The sequence below is a fragment of the Toxorhynchites rutilus genome, chromosome 3 (genome assembly GCF_029784135.1).
Source record: "Toxorhynchites rutilus septentrionalis strain SRP chromosome 3, ASM2978413v1, whole genome shotgun sequence".
Classification (NCBI taxonomy): domain Eukaryota; kingdom Metazoa; phylum Arthropoda; class Insecta; order Diptera; family Culicidae; genus Toxorhynchites; species Toxorhynchites rutilus.
This window is the reverse complement of record NC_073746.1, coordinates 36,350,632-36,365,074: the sequence shown is the minus strand read 5'-3', so window position 1 is coordinate 36,365,074 and position 14,443 is coordinate 36,350,632. Positions and strand designations below refer to the sequence as shown.

Here is a 14,443-nt window from a genome sequence, read left to right as displayed (position 1 = left end):
GAGAGTTGTGTCCGAGACACGGCCGCATAGTTGACGTCCAGGGTTGCCACATTTAAATATGTAAATTTTTTTGAAAAAATCTGTACATCTGTATTTTTAGCCAAAAAATCTGTATCGGGAAGTTAGAGGAAAAAACTGAAAATAAAAGTTTATTTTCACTTTGAACTTATTTTTCTTATTTATGGGTTGTTAAAGTCGTGTCAATACAACAAAATAAATCATAGTAAAGTTTTTCGCCTCTAAATTGTACGATGTTTTTACATGGTTTTGTTGTACTTTGCCTTCATATTTTCCCTCAATTTCATTTTTGACGCTCCTCCTTGAGCCAATACATGGTTCCTCGCTCTCAAAATAAAGTCCATAATTGTGTGAACCAACCGATTTCCGGACTTTGTTTTGTTGGCACTGTAAAGCAAAAATATTCGCTCAACACTTGCTGATGAATGTCATCAAATTTTTTTTTCAGTTCATTTATTTTTAAGGCACAAGGTTTGGGGAGCCGCAAAAAAGCTCTTATAAATGACGATACAAAAATTTCCCATCACGCCTTTTAATATCCAACAGCTGGGACCAAGTTATATCCGAGTCACTCAATTTTTGCCCTATGGAGTTATTATTTATATTCGACTTGAGTAACCTAAATTCGTAACCCATGCCTTTTCTATTACGAAGTTTCAACGAATTAAGGAAATTGTAGCATCAAATCATTAAGATTTGGTGGCTTGGCGAAATTTTGAGAGTTTATCAAGGCTGCAACTATGTTTCACCAGTTTAATATAGAAGTCACGACAAGTCAATTTAAAGATCAACTTCCTAGCTGCATCCAATCCTTTTTCAGCTTCTTCTGCATCGATACCAACGCAAACATCCTCAGGCTTCTTTAACATAACAGTCTTCTCTCATTATAAAGTTGAGAACTTTCTGATTGAAAGGAGTGATTGATATTATTGATGAGCGAAAGAACAAAGTTCAGAAAGAGTATAATCAGTTTAGTCATAGGGTTGTTTAAATGAGTCAATATACGATTTGGCAAATTGATTATGATCATACATAACTTGGAACGAAAAAAAAAATACTTTAAGCTCTTCAAATCGCTCAAGATTTCGCTTAATAACTGCCTCCAACGAAAGCCATCTCGTTGCGTTGCGTCCAATTTTGTTATAAATCAAGGTACCTATGTATGCACTTCAATAATTTTAATATTTAAAATTGAATTTCAAAAAAATCTGTAAATTCTGTATTTTTGCTGAAAATAAAAAAAAGTGGCAAAAAATCTGTAAAATACAGAATATTCTGTATATGTGGCAACCCTGTTGACGTCGGATTCTGTTAGACTATCTGTAGCATGCTGATTTTGGATATGTTTGGAAAACAACATCGTTAAACGCTTTGATAACGATTTGGTGGCTCTGATAAGGGCGTTTTGTTTGGTAGCAGGGTATTTCACTTATTATTTTTAATTACTGTGCAACGTAAGAACTTCATCTACGGGACAATGTCCGACTGGGTTCCCGGAATAAATCGCCACAGAAAACGACTGCAACAGAAACCACCGCTTATAAAATGTGTAGTAGGCTATAAATATTGTGGCGCGGTATTGTATTTCAAAACAAGAATTAACCGGGCAAACGTATCGCCCCAGGCAAACGTAACGCCCCGGGCAGACGTATACCGTCCGACGCTCGCTAGAGCTCGGTCGGACATTGCTAAAGGATCGTATCCTATGTTTCAAACTAACCGGGCAATCAGTGGATCCCAGGTTTGCGTGCGAGACACCGCCGCTTCCGACGGCGGGTCGGCGGTGGACTCGGATTGCGTCATCTTGGCGGCATGGGCCGCCTCGATTCCTTATCCTCGCCAAATGGGGACTTCGTCCCCATTACATTGTCCTCAGAATAAATTTCGAAAAACGAGAACAAGAGAATAAATTTATAATAGAAATGTGAGGCACATGATGTTTTTCCCGCGCCAAATATTTCTAGCCTACTACACTTTTTCTAAGCGGTTGTTTCTGTTGCAGTTGTTTACTGTGGCGATTTATTCCGGTCACCGTCCGACTGATTACATCTGCGTACGTGTTGCGTAGTCATCCGAAGATTTAAGAGATAAGTCACTGAATTCTCATCTCCGTCAAGTTGCACAAGCACGATGTGATGGGTGGATCATCTTCATTCATCAGCGGTTTCTGGGAGTTGTTGACGAACATTGAGTCCCATGCGTTAAGTTATGAAGATTTTTGGACATATTCAGCTTTGCTTTCGTTCAATTGATTTTGTGGTCAAGGCTGGTGGTGTGTGTCGCTACTGCTGATTCATTTGATTCGTTGTTCTCTACCGCCGTTCTATGCTCCCTATTTGTACCTTTATTTTCCTACGAGTTTGCCCGATGTATACACCGGAGCAATCTCGGCACGGTGTTTCATAAATCCCGGATTTCTCATCGGAAGGTGTAATGGATCAGAATGTTCATTTGAACATCCTGATAGAAAATATGAAGCAAAGTATCAACAAAATGGGATAGAATCGATGATTTATGTTTTACCAAGACAATGACCCAGAGCTGGCTGAAGTGGTGTGACAATCACTTCATTCGAAAGATACTAGGTCTATAAGTGATGTTGGTTACTCATCATCCCAAACACTTGTTTTAATAGTTCAAAAATTGCTTCGTAAACAAAGTATTGAAATCACACACACAGGGCCTTATTCCCGTATGCATTTCGCGGTGAAAATGGAATAAAGTGAAAGGTGTTCATTTTGCCTGAAAAACCATTATTGTCTTTGACGCTTCACTAACTCGTGAAACGAAGTTCAATGACGTTCCGCTCGTTTCGTTTTCACCATAAAATGTGTACGAGAATGAGGTTCACAATCACACACTGGAATGCCTGCTTGAGAAACTTACTTAGCCATGATTTGTCAGCTGTTGCTGCATGTCGTTGCTGCCAGCCAAAGCAATAGAAGTATTGTACTTCTCCTGGCGAACTTCAAATCGTGCAATTTTTCGCCACAGACTGCATTCTCAGAATATGTACGAAAGAAGCATAGCACAGAGCTCGTACTTTTCACCAATTTTTCAAGATCTTCATTCATTGAGAGTTGATTCAGATGCAATTCAAACAAATGAAAAAAACCTTGCGTTTGAATCACCACGCAGCTCTAGTTTTATGATCATGGTAAGGATATTGTTTCAGCCTTATTTTTTTTCAATAGCCCATTGCTCGAACATATCCTCGAAAGCGACCCATCATCCTTTGGACCAGTTGCTTTGCACTTGTTTGGAAACCAAAATCAGGAAAGACACCCGATCTCCTGCTGCTCCAGAAAGACAGCAATTTTGAATAATTTTCCGGTTCATGATTCCAGAAGCGTTATTTTTCAGTCCGCAGCTACGAATTGCTTGCCAGACAAATAATTTTTCCGGGAATTTCGTCCGTTTTTATTTAGTTATTTTGCGAACTTCCGTACCATTCTGCTGATCAAACGAGATACAACATTCTTGTCCAGAGATTTGTCCGAAGACGGTCTTGCGGAACTTTTTTTTCTCTGTTATAGTTTCCTGGAGCGTTTCCTTGTCTCCAGATTTTTCGTCGCTTTACGATCCGGCACAACTTGTGTTTGAAATTTCTCAAACCTGTCATGAGTTTTGAAAATCAGTTGACTTTTAGCATCCTACGGGTTTCCCGTCGTTTGTCAACTGTTCAAATAGTTTGCGGACGTCACACGCTGTAGATTTGTGATAATTTAAGAATTCAATCAACTCTAAACCTGATTTCGGGATTTTTTCTGCCATCATGCAAGATCGATTTGCGGCGCGTTTGTTCCGGTGACGCCGTGATGTAAACGAATTAACATATTTTGACAATGAATGCCCACTGTGAGTCTATACTAGAGATGAAACGGATATCCGGTATCCGGCCTATCCGGCCAATATTTGCCGGATACCGGATATTAGAAAATTATCTCTTAGATTATCATCCCTGAAGACAATTACAAGTTTTGTAATCTTGAATAAAAATAATTGATTGATGTTGTTAGTTTTTTTTTTTTGAATTCGTAGTACTTTTTTCCCTGTTGGGTACATTTTCCACTACAACCAGTTATTTGATCTTTTGTGGCGGGCCCCTGTTTGTTGACCCCTAAGGTCTCCATCAAAGAACTGTTTTGTTCTTTTCAACCTTAGTACGTTTTTTCCGTTTCCAATTGAACGAATAGATATGAGGGAAGTAGATTCAACATTGCATCTAGTGCTTTAGATGACGTATTACGAATTGCTCCTGTGATGGAAATTGTAGTTAACCTTTGTAATTTTCCTAGCTTTTCCCTAGCATGCTTGGATTTTGTTTTTGGCCACCAAACTAATGACGCATATGTTATTCTAGGTCTCACTATAGCAGTATAGATCCAGTAGATCATCTTAGGTCCAAGACCCCATTTTTGCCCAATGTTCATTTACTTATCCATAATGCATTCGTAGCCTTATGTATTATTTCATCTAAATGCGAGTTCCAAGAGAGCTTGCTATCAAGATTCGTAGTACTTACTCTTCCTCGACTAGTATTAAAATTATTTCAATATATCTACAAAAAATATTTTTTCGTTATTAAATACTTAAGGAGCTAGTACACTATGGACATCATAAAAAGTATTTGATTTTCGCGATTTTTTTCAACGAAAGAATAAATTACTATGATTTATCTGATATCACAGTTTAATTAGATATATATTACTTAACTAACAAAGAATAAATAGGTGTTAATTGGATTGTTCCCTGAATAGCCGTAACCGGTTTGTTGAACCCTTGCGTTTCAAACTGGTGGGAGTTCTACAAGTTTTTCTAGTAGACCGATTTCAACCAATAATGTTTTAACATAATCTTGGATATATTTCCTACGTAAGTTTTTTCTAAATATTGATTTTTGACGAAATGGGGCAATTTTTTGTAAAAAAAATTGCGATCAAAAATCGAAACAAAAACATTCACCAAAATTTCAGTTTTCAAAATATCCAAAAAATCCTACGTACGATGACAGGAAATTTAGTGGAGAATCTGGAAAAAAGTATTTCATCGCAATCGAATGGACCGTTCCGGAAATAGAACTCCACCAGTTTGCGAAACCTAGTTTCGAGAAAAACGCGTTTTAAATTTTAGCTCCGCGCTCCTTGCGCAAAGATTCAGGTTCACTAATTGGCTTGTAACTTTGGAACGGAGCATAGGACAAACCTGGAACAAAAACTACAGTAAAGTAGACATCCCATAGAACATTTGGAATTTGAGTAAATTTAGTGAATTAAAAATTATGCTTATTGATAGTAAGTTGGATATAGTTTGTATTTCCGAAACATGGCTCTCTGATAGCGTGTCCGATGACGTGATTGCTATTGAAGGTTTCAAACTGACAGAATCTACAGCCAAGGTGGTGGACTCTGTATTTACTATAAAAAATGTTTGCTGTGCAAAGTTTTGTCTCGTTCTGATTTCTCTGATGGTGTAGAAAATGTAAATCACACTGAATTTCTGTTTCTCGATGTTCAAATGAATAACAATAAATTTCTTCTTTGTGCGATTTACAACCCTCCCAGAAACGACTGCCTTGAAATATTATTCAATCAACTTTGAACTCTATCTCTAAATTATACAGATATTGTTATAGTTGGAGATTTTAATACTGATATGAGATCTTCTTCACCTCTAGCGTCGAGATTAGATAGAAATTTGAATTCTTACCTAGCATGTGTTAATTTCGAGCCTACACATTACTATCCCGGGGGATGCTCGCTGATTGATCAAATGTTAACCAATAGAACGGAATTAATCTTAAACTTCAATCAGGTATCAGCTCCTGGATTTTCTAAACATGACATTATTTTTGCATCGTTGGATTTCAATCGTACTGACACTACAGATCAAATTCAATGTTATAGAGATTATAATAATGTTGATTTGATTGGTCTAGGCCTTTCTACAAAATTTATCGATTGGTCTTTATTGTACAGCACTTCTGACCCTGATATTGCCTTGGATTTTCTAAATCAAAGATTCATTGAACTCTATGATTCATTTGTACCTATTGAAATCTTAAGGCCGAAGAAAAATCAATGGTTCAACAATGCAATCCAAAATGCCATGGGCGAAAGAAATATTGCGTATCGCTTATGGATTACCACCAGAAATCTTTCGAATTTCATTCAATACAAGCGTTTATGTAACAAAGTAACACAACTGATTCACGTTGCAAAGATGAATTATATTTCATCTCGATTGAATGGATTCAGCTCTAGTAAGGAATTGTGGAAAAAGTTGAAAAATATACAAGTTATAAAGTCTAGTCTGTCAAAAATAATGATCAGTTTGGATACTCATGTGATACAATCTACGAATATTTTGGATCTAATTTTATTTCGGATAATACGGATAATACCATGGAAATGTGCTAAGATCATACCGATAAAAAAGAAACAAACAATCTAAACTTGAACAATTTGCGTCCTATTAGCATGTAGTTTGTCAAAGGCATTGGAAAAAATTCTTAAAAATCCAATTCATGAGTACATAAACTGTTCTAATTTACTTAGTGAATTTCAATCTGGTTTCCGATCGGGCAATAGTACAACCACAGCTTTTCTCAAAGTACATGATGATATTAGTAGAACAGTTGATAATAAAGGGGTCGCAATTCTTTTACTCGTAAATTTTTCTAAAGCGTTTGACCGCGTGTCACATAACAAGTTATTGATAAAATTGTCCGAGCAGTTTTGTTTTTCAAGTAATCCGGTTCGTCTTGTACAATCGTAGTTATCTAACAGATCTCAAATTGTTTCGATAAATGAAGAAAAATCTAATTTTGTGAATATAGTATCTGGTGTGCCTCAGGGCTCCAGGGCCCGTTACTGTTTTCACTATATATAAATGATCTTACAACTATTTTGAAAGCGTACCAAATTCATATGTTTGCTGACGATGTCCAAATATATCTACGCTCTACTAATCTGTCTGTTGAAGTGATGGTTAACGTTCTAAATGATGATTTAAGAAGAGTTCACAGGTGGTCTTGTCGAAACCTTCTTCCTGTTAACATTGAGAAAACTAAAACGATGCTCATATCTCGAAACCGAAGTCGTTTGCCATTTCCGAATATTCACATTGGTCGGAATGTAATCGATTATGTTGACCACTGTACCAATCTTGGTTTTATTATTACATCTGATCTTGATCCTGATAGACATGTATACTTTATGTGTTCAAATATATACAACGTACTTCGACATCTTTGGATAACATCTAACATGATGAGAACTGAAGTTAAAATAAATAATTTCAAATCGCTAGTATGACGGCGTCAGTGGTTGTGTGGTTAGCGTAACAGCCTCACAATCCGATCGGCCTGGGTTCAATCCCAGCTGGCGTCGTTGGGATTTTCTGAGGCGAAAAATCTCTGGTTACCTTTTTCTTCGGAGGGGAAGTAAAAGAAATTGGCCCGGCTCATGAGTTGTTGAGTATGATAGGTAGGAACAGGTGGAGTTGCCTCCATGATGTCGGTGATTGGCACTGAAGTGGCGGAAAGAGGCCGACGAAAAATAAACGAAGACAAAAAAAAATCGCTAGTATTACCACATTTCTTATACGGCGCAGAGTTTATACTGAATGCTTCAGTCAGAGCTTTAGATAGATTGCGAATTGCTTTAAACTGTTGTGTCAGGTACGTTTTTAACCTTAATAGATATCCCAGAGTCAGCTACCTTCAAAAGCAATTACTGGGATGTCCATTCGATGAATTCAATGAAGTTGCGTGCATGCTTAATACTTTTTAAAATATTTAACTTTTCATCTCCTCAATATCTAAAACAAAAATTGCAAAGTTTCTGAAGTTCTAGAATGAGAAATTTTATAATTCCTCAGTTCAACACATCGCATTATGGCAACACTCTGTTTGTCAGGGGCATAACTTATTGGAATCTCCTTCGTAAAAACAATTGTTCAATCAGTGGACTTTGGCGAGATAGCATGGCTTGGCTTAATGGGGAAGATCAGCAACCATAAAAAAAATCAAAATAGTAAATATATAAATTAGAAGAATAGATAATTGATTTGATTAAGGATATGTTCTATTGGATTCGAATTTGCAGTAAATTAAAAGGTTCCACCTTACACTGTAATAATTAATAAAATAAAATAAAATAAATAAAATGTAATCCTTTATTTGCTTCATGAACACATGCAGTTACTTTCAGCTTCGTATTCGCAAATAAAGAGCCGAATATCCGGCCGCCGGCTATCCAGCCTGGAAGCTTGCCGGATATCCGGTATCTGTTATCCGGTCAAAATACTATCCGTTTCATCACTCTATACACTTTAAACGTATTTCAGAAAATTTAAAAAACAAATAATATTCAGTTATTACATGAAATGTATATTTTTATATTTATGGTAGAATTCAAGCCTTCAGAGGAATATTTATAACAGTAAGAAACAACCGTTCGAACCAACATTGAACATATATCGCTGTAAAATTACTTCATCTTCAAAAGCATCAGCTCTGCCAGCACTTCCTGCACCCGGCTAAGCGATATGGCTCAGTCAGCCAGATTACGTGCGCTGATGCTGCTGGTATTGGTGAAAACTTGCTCGGTCGGGTACTCGATACGACGTTTCGTGTATGCCTTCCTACCACCTTATTTTGCCCGTCTGCTACCCCTTCCACTACTCATTCCGCGTGTCTGGCCGTCTATCGCGTCCGAAGCATAGGTAGGCAAGTATCAATCACCATGCTCTGGATTCTCATAAGAAAGTTTGTTGCCTTATTCAAGTTCAGTCCGTCTACGTTGCCACTGCGGTTGGATCAACGTGTCGCGCGTGTCTCTCGCTCCGCTGTGAATCAATAAGAAAGAATTTTGTTATAGTGTTCAATTGATATTTAACAAAAGGAAGATGGTGAAACGACAAAACTCTCGGCACGCCAACGGCAATGGAAATGCCTATCAGCGCCAGGAATTACCCCCGCGAGGACCAGGTACTTAGCAAACGGCAGAACATTTTCGAGACACCGACTTCGCCATTGTTGTGTTGGGTTCGCTCGAGACAATCACTGTTGAACGCGATGCTCTTTAATCGGCAACGTGTCATGATGTGGAGGCGATTTCGGATTGCATTTTGTGCGGATAGTGTGAACTGGATAATTTATTTTATGTTTATTTGTCGATGAATGGATAGTGGTTGTAATGTAAATCATCATTTTCCATTGTTGACCAGTGTCATATCTTGATATTTTTTGTATCAGAACGTTTTTCTTCATGTTCATCAAGTTCTCATATCTGAGATGAATCTGAGTGGGATATGCTTCAGAGCAAATAATTGGCAGGCGATAGGCATACAAATGTCGAAACTTTGAATAATCTTCATCTATAGCCCGAAATACACCATCCATTGGGTCCGCGTGGCTCTGAGTTGGCAACGAGTATTGCCAACGCAACACAGTTGTTGCGTAGCGATGTTTGGGAAACGAAACAGGATCAGCAGGTTGGGGCTCTTGTTACCTTTTTTTTTCAAGGACTCAGACACACAGCACTGGCATCCACGTTGGCATATTGGTGTGAAGCGGCTCGATCGAAAGGGAAACAGATGAATGATCAGTAAATACAGCTGATGCTCTCCAATCGTTTTGTGAATTACAACAAATTAGAAAGGCTTTCAACAATCGCTTCTTGAGCTGTAGACAAAGAGAAATGAACACATAAAGAAGCGTTGTTCGTTTCGTTCACGCCGTGTTAATTTCGATTATCGATTATAGCACTTTGAGGATGCCATGAATTAGTATTCATTGATCTATCGATGGTAATCATTATATAGTCTTCGTCCACCTGATTCTTGCGTCATAAACAAGGGCCAGATGAGCAGGAGGACCGGCACGTGGCATTTGTTGTCGAAATGAGTTCGATCATGCAACGAACTCTCATCACCTCTTATCTATTGATGGCTCTGTGAAATGCAACAAATTGCAACGTCTGTGATATTCCATCTGGACGGTATTATGTAATACGGAATAGCGATGACCGCGTTTGGTACTGTGACAGCCTATCACCAGAAACCTGGTACTTTCCATCGGTCTTTCTCTATATTTTTGGACTATCACTTTGAGGTTCGAACGAAGGCGGATGGAGTAAGGGTCGAGAAGAAGATAAATGTAGCAGTGTAGCAGTCTGATATTTGCATACATGGTTGCACTCTGCCAAGTCTGGTTTGGTTTTACTTTCCGAAATTAATCAACAGTGTGCTATCAATTGTTGCGTGGCATGGATTTGGGAAGCTTATCTGGGCGAAAAACATAGAGTTCAGTTATTCGATCTGGAGTGTTTTCTAGGACTTTTCTGCGTTGCAATACTTTAATTTTAAAAAAACGACACTTGCTGATCATGTGTAGTGCAAAATTTTTCGTGTTCCAAACGCGATTGTTTTATATTTCGAAGTCTAACTATTGCAATCCATCTTCACATTGAAGAGATTACAAACGTCAGTCATTTGCATTGTTCACGATAAAGGTTACGGAACCGTCGTCCAATTGACTGCACTAACAAGTGACTCCGGAGAACATCTCATTAATAATCTTGAACTAAACTCTGCGGTACGAATACTTTCAATTCACCCACTTGTTCGGCTTATGTTCCGCAACATTTCACTTAATTGGGTGTTCGACGTAATCCAATTATTTTTTTTATCATTAGGTAACAGAACATTAATTATTAATTGTCGATAAAATTATTTGCCATTACATAATTTAGTTCAATTGAACCGGATCGAATGAGCAGACAGTGTTAACATTGAATATGATTTGCTAGATGAAAATTCGTTTTTGCTAGAACACAGACTGGGAAAATTTCTAGCTTATGGTCATTTGATGCTTTTCGTGCAATGATCCATGGCGTACACAATTCTTTGCTTATCGTTTGTGCAACCTTTGCGTTTAGTACGAAGACGTCCTCTCAAGCGCAAAGGATCGTTTTCGTCGTCTTCATCATCTTTTGCTGCTTCGGAAACAACGAGCACTGCCTACAACACTATCACGGCTCCACGACCGATGAGTGAGTGTATATGACTTTTTTCATAACGAGATATTAAGATTACCAACCGCGACATGTATGAGAGCAGCAGGTGAATCGAAGCGCAGAAAAGACTCTTTTAGATAGTATGAACAGAATGATGTGAGGACAATGTTTCACCAGTGTTAGTAAGTGACATGTTCGGCATACATCACGCTAACAAATTTGACTATACTGTTTTATTTCCGCAATTCCCACGTAGGGAAATTAACGCCTATAAAAATCGTTAGTGTTGAACGATTAACTAAGTTATGTGTGGAAATGATATCGATCGAATGTTCACCAAGCAGCGATGTCGATGATTTCCAATACAGTGGCCTCAACGTTGCCACTCAATGTCGGCAATTATGTTTTCCAAATAAATATTTGACTGATCAAGTTCGGGGAAAATAGACATTCATCATAGCGGAGAGTCGCTGATCATTTACCGTAACTGTCGCGTCGCGTTTAATCCTCGAGAAAGTAATGACCAATAAAACTTTTCCATCACAGTGCACACTACACTGTCACTTTTTGGGGACCTTTTGCTTTGAATTTTCTGGCAGGCTTTTCCCCTCAAATTCACATTCTTAACGAATGATGGTTGTTTCGCTGGAACGCAAAGGAATTACTGGTCGCACGAAACGTATTTGAATTTCAAACTAAATTTATTGAAAATTGATAGCTGATAGTGATAACAAATTGTTACAACTTACAATGTTTGAACTTGGCTATCGCTATACTCTCGGTGGTGTACTCGAGCGATAAAAAGTTTATCTTAGGGTGAAACCCTAAAACGAATGCATGGTAAGTCGCATCCTATTCAATCGACATGTTGTAAATTTATCAAACAAGTTTTGAAGTCTATGAAAATCTTCCGTGCTTTTGACCACAATATACAGTTCGTTGTTTATCAATCCAGAATAACAGTAGTCCCAAAATGCTGTCTTGAGGAATTCCAGAATTACTTTCATTTTAGCTTGAGGAACAGGAGCCGATTTTGACTGCCAGTTTCCTACTGAGAAGAAATAACCGAATCTTAGGGTACTCTTACACTGTTTGACCGAAGCCAAATATTTGGATCTTTTAAACAGATCAAATTTGATGAACGTGTACTGATCAACTATTTTCGGCACAAAACACGACAAGCAAATATTCAGTTATTGAATGCCTAAAATATTTTTTCGGTCTGTTCGTCAAAACTGTCGGTACAAGGTTAGGTTACCTTAAATATTTCAGAAGATTTTTCTCCATATTCGACGTTTGACATTGTTTGCTACTTATGATAATGGAAGAGTGGCAAGCAGAGTAATACAGGTCGGACTCGATTATATACAGACTCGATTATCTCTTCTTCTCTTGAATGGCACTAACGTTCCAGTGGAACTTTTGCCTTCTCAACGTAGCATTACTTACGTCATTTTTAGTAGTATTCAATTATATGTGATTCGATTATATACAATTTTGGACTCGGTTATATACAGTTTGGAAAAAAATATTTTTTTTATATTTCAAATATGGCTTATTTCATGAAGAAATGTAACCTTTCAACGTTAAGGTGAAGTTTAAGTGGCTATTACTTGTACAGTGGGGTAAAAATCGAGACTTTTGAAGATTTTGCTTGAATTTTCACTAGGAATTGTTTATATCGATATTGTAGCCAAATTAAGAAAGATATAAGTTGTGCATCAAAGAACAAATTGTGAAGCGGTTAAAAAGCTCCAATTTAATTGATAGAAACAATCTAGTTTAATATAAGTTTTTAGGATAAAATTAATAATAACAACGTAAAAATTATTAACTTTTAAGTGTTTCACTTCCAAAATGTTATTAAAATTCTCTAATTTAGTTGTTCCCCTACTATATCCTGTACTAAATTTTCTCATCTTTCAAATGAAAGCATCAGAATCGTCTTCCGTAACGTACTTTTCAATGTAGAGCCAGTTTGAGGCAACAGAGTCTTTTGCTCTAAAATTCCTAGTGCTTCTACCAAAACTCATCATTATAATATCAGATTATTTTCAGACACAATTCTCGTTCAAGATTTTTCAACCACTTCCCCCTCAGAGAGATTGCACCCTAAAACCTTCACATGCCAAATTTGGTTTCGTTTTCTTGATTAATTCTCGAGTAATGCGAAAATTTGTGTATCACTTGTATGGCAGCCCCCCTTGTCGAAGTACCATAGAAACATTTATTGCACCCTAAAACCTCCACATGTCAATTTTCGTTTTATTTGCTTGATTAATTCTCGAGTAATGTAGAAATTTGTGTTTCATTGGATTGGATCTCCCTCCTTAGAGAGGGGGGAGGGGTCTCAAACTATCATGAAAACTTTCACCGGCCCCAAAAACCCCTACCAACCAATTTTCATGTCGATCGGTTCAGTAGTTTCCGAGTTCATAAGAATCAGACAGACAGACAGAAATCCATTTATATATATATATATTTATATATATATATATATATATATATATATATATATATATATATATATATATATATATATATATATATATATATATATATATATATATATATATATATATATATATATATATATATATATATATATATATATATATATATATATATATATATATATATATATATATATATATATATATATATATATATATATATATATATATATATATATATATATATATATATATATATATATATATATATATATATATATATATATATATATATATATATATAGATTTTTGGGTATCAAATGAAAGTTCTCGACTGGTAGAACACATTTATGAAAAATCCAAGTCCAAGATAGCCGCAGTTCCCAAATAAACAATTAATGTTTAATGGTTTCATTCAGCTTGCCCTGTTTGTATGTATGTTTGAGTGTTTGTAGGGTTGTCCCATATTAATTGAAATTTGATCCCGTTCCTGATCACTGTCTACTGTCATTATGAAACTGCGTACTCCATGATCTGAAAAATTCAAGTCGGTCGCTAAAAAATGGCTTAATGGCTTGACTTGGAGAATACACTACATAATGAACAACATAAATTCGAGTCGCCGCCACAAAATGGTCGACTATGTATTTTTTGCAATCCCCTCAGTATAAAACGAAATTATTTGACTTATAGAATACTGTACATCATCAAAATATTCCGGCGTTTGTACAATTTTTTATGCGATTTTTAAATTATTTTTAGCGAATTTCTAATTTGAACGAAAGTGTTTATACTGCCGGAAATGACGGTGCGATGAAAAACACTAACTATTTCCTATTTTTTTCTCAATGCATTTCATTAATGTAACTGACATTTTCGACTTCTCAAAAGTTAAATGTAAAGTGAAAAAAAGTAGTACATTTCTGTCGTAGAGTATAAAAACGAAATATA

At 36.6% G+C, this 14,443-nt stretch overlaps 1 protein-coding gene across 6 annotated transcripts in view; it reads left to right on the top strand.

Moving 5' to 3' along the window:
* The window catches only part of LOC129779834 (reticulon-1-A), a 44,978-nt gene that overhangs the window by 23,387 nt on the left and 7,148 nt on the right, over positions 1-14,443 (top strand). Inside the window, exon 1 of one of the 6 annotated variants that reach the window (XM_055787565.1) lies at positions 8,806-9,010. The exons of the other annotated variants lie outside the window; for them this stretch is intronic. Coding sequence (XP_055643540.1) covers positions 8,929-9,010 — 82 coding nt within the window. The 5' untranslated portion in view covers positions 8,806-8,928. Of the gene's footprint in view, positions 1-8,805; positions 9,011-14,443 lie in introns of those variants that run through there. 6 annotated transcript variants of the gene reach the window in all.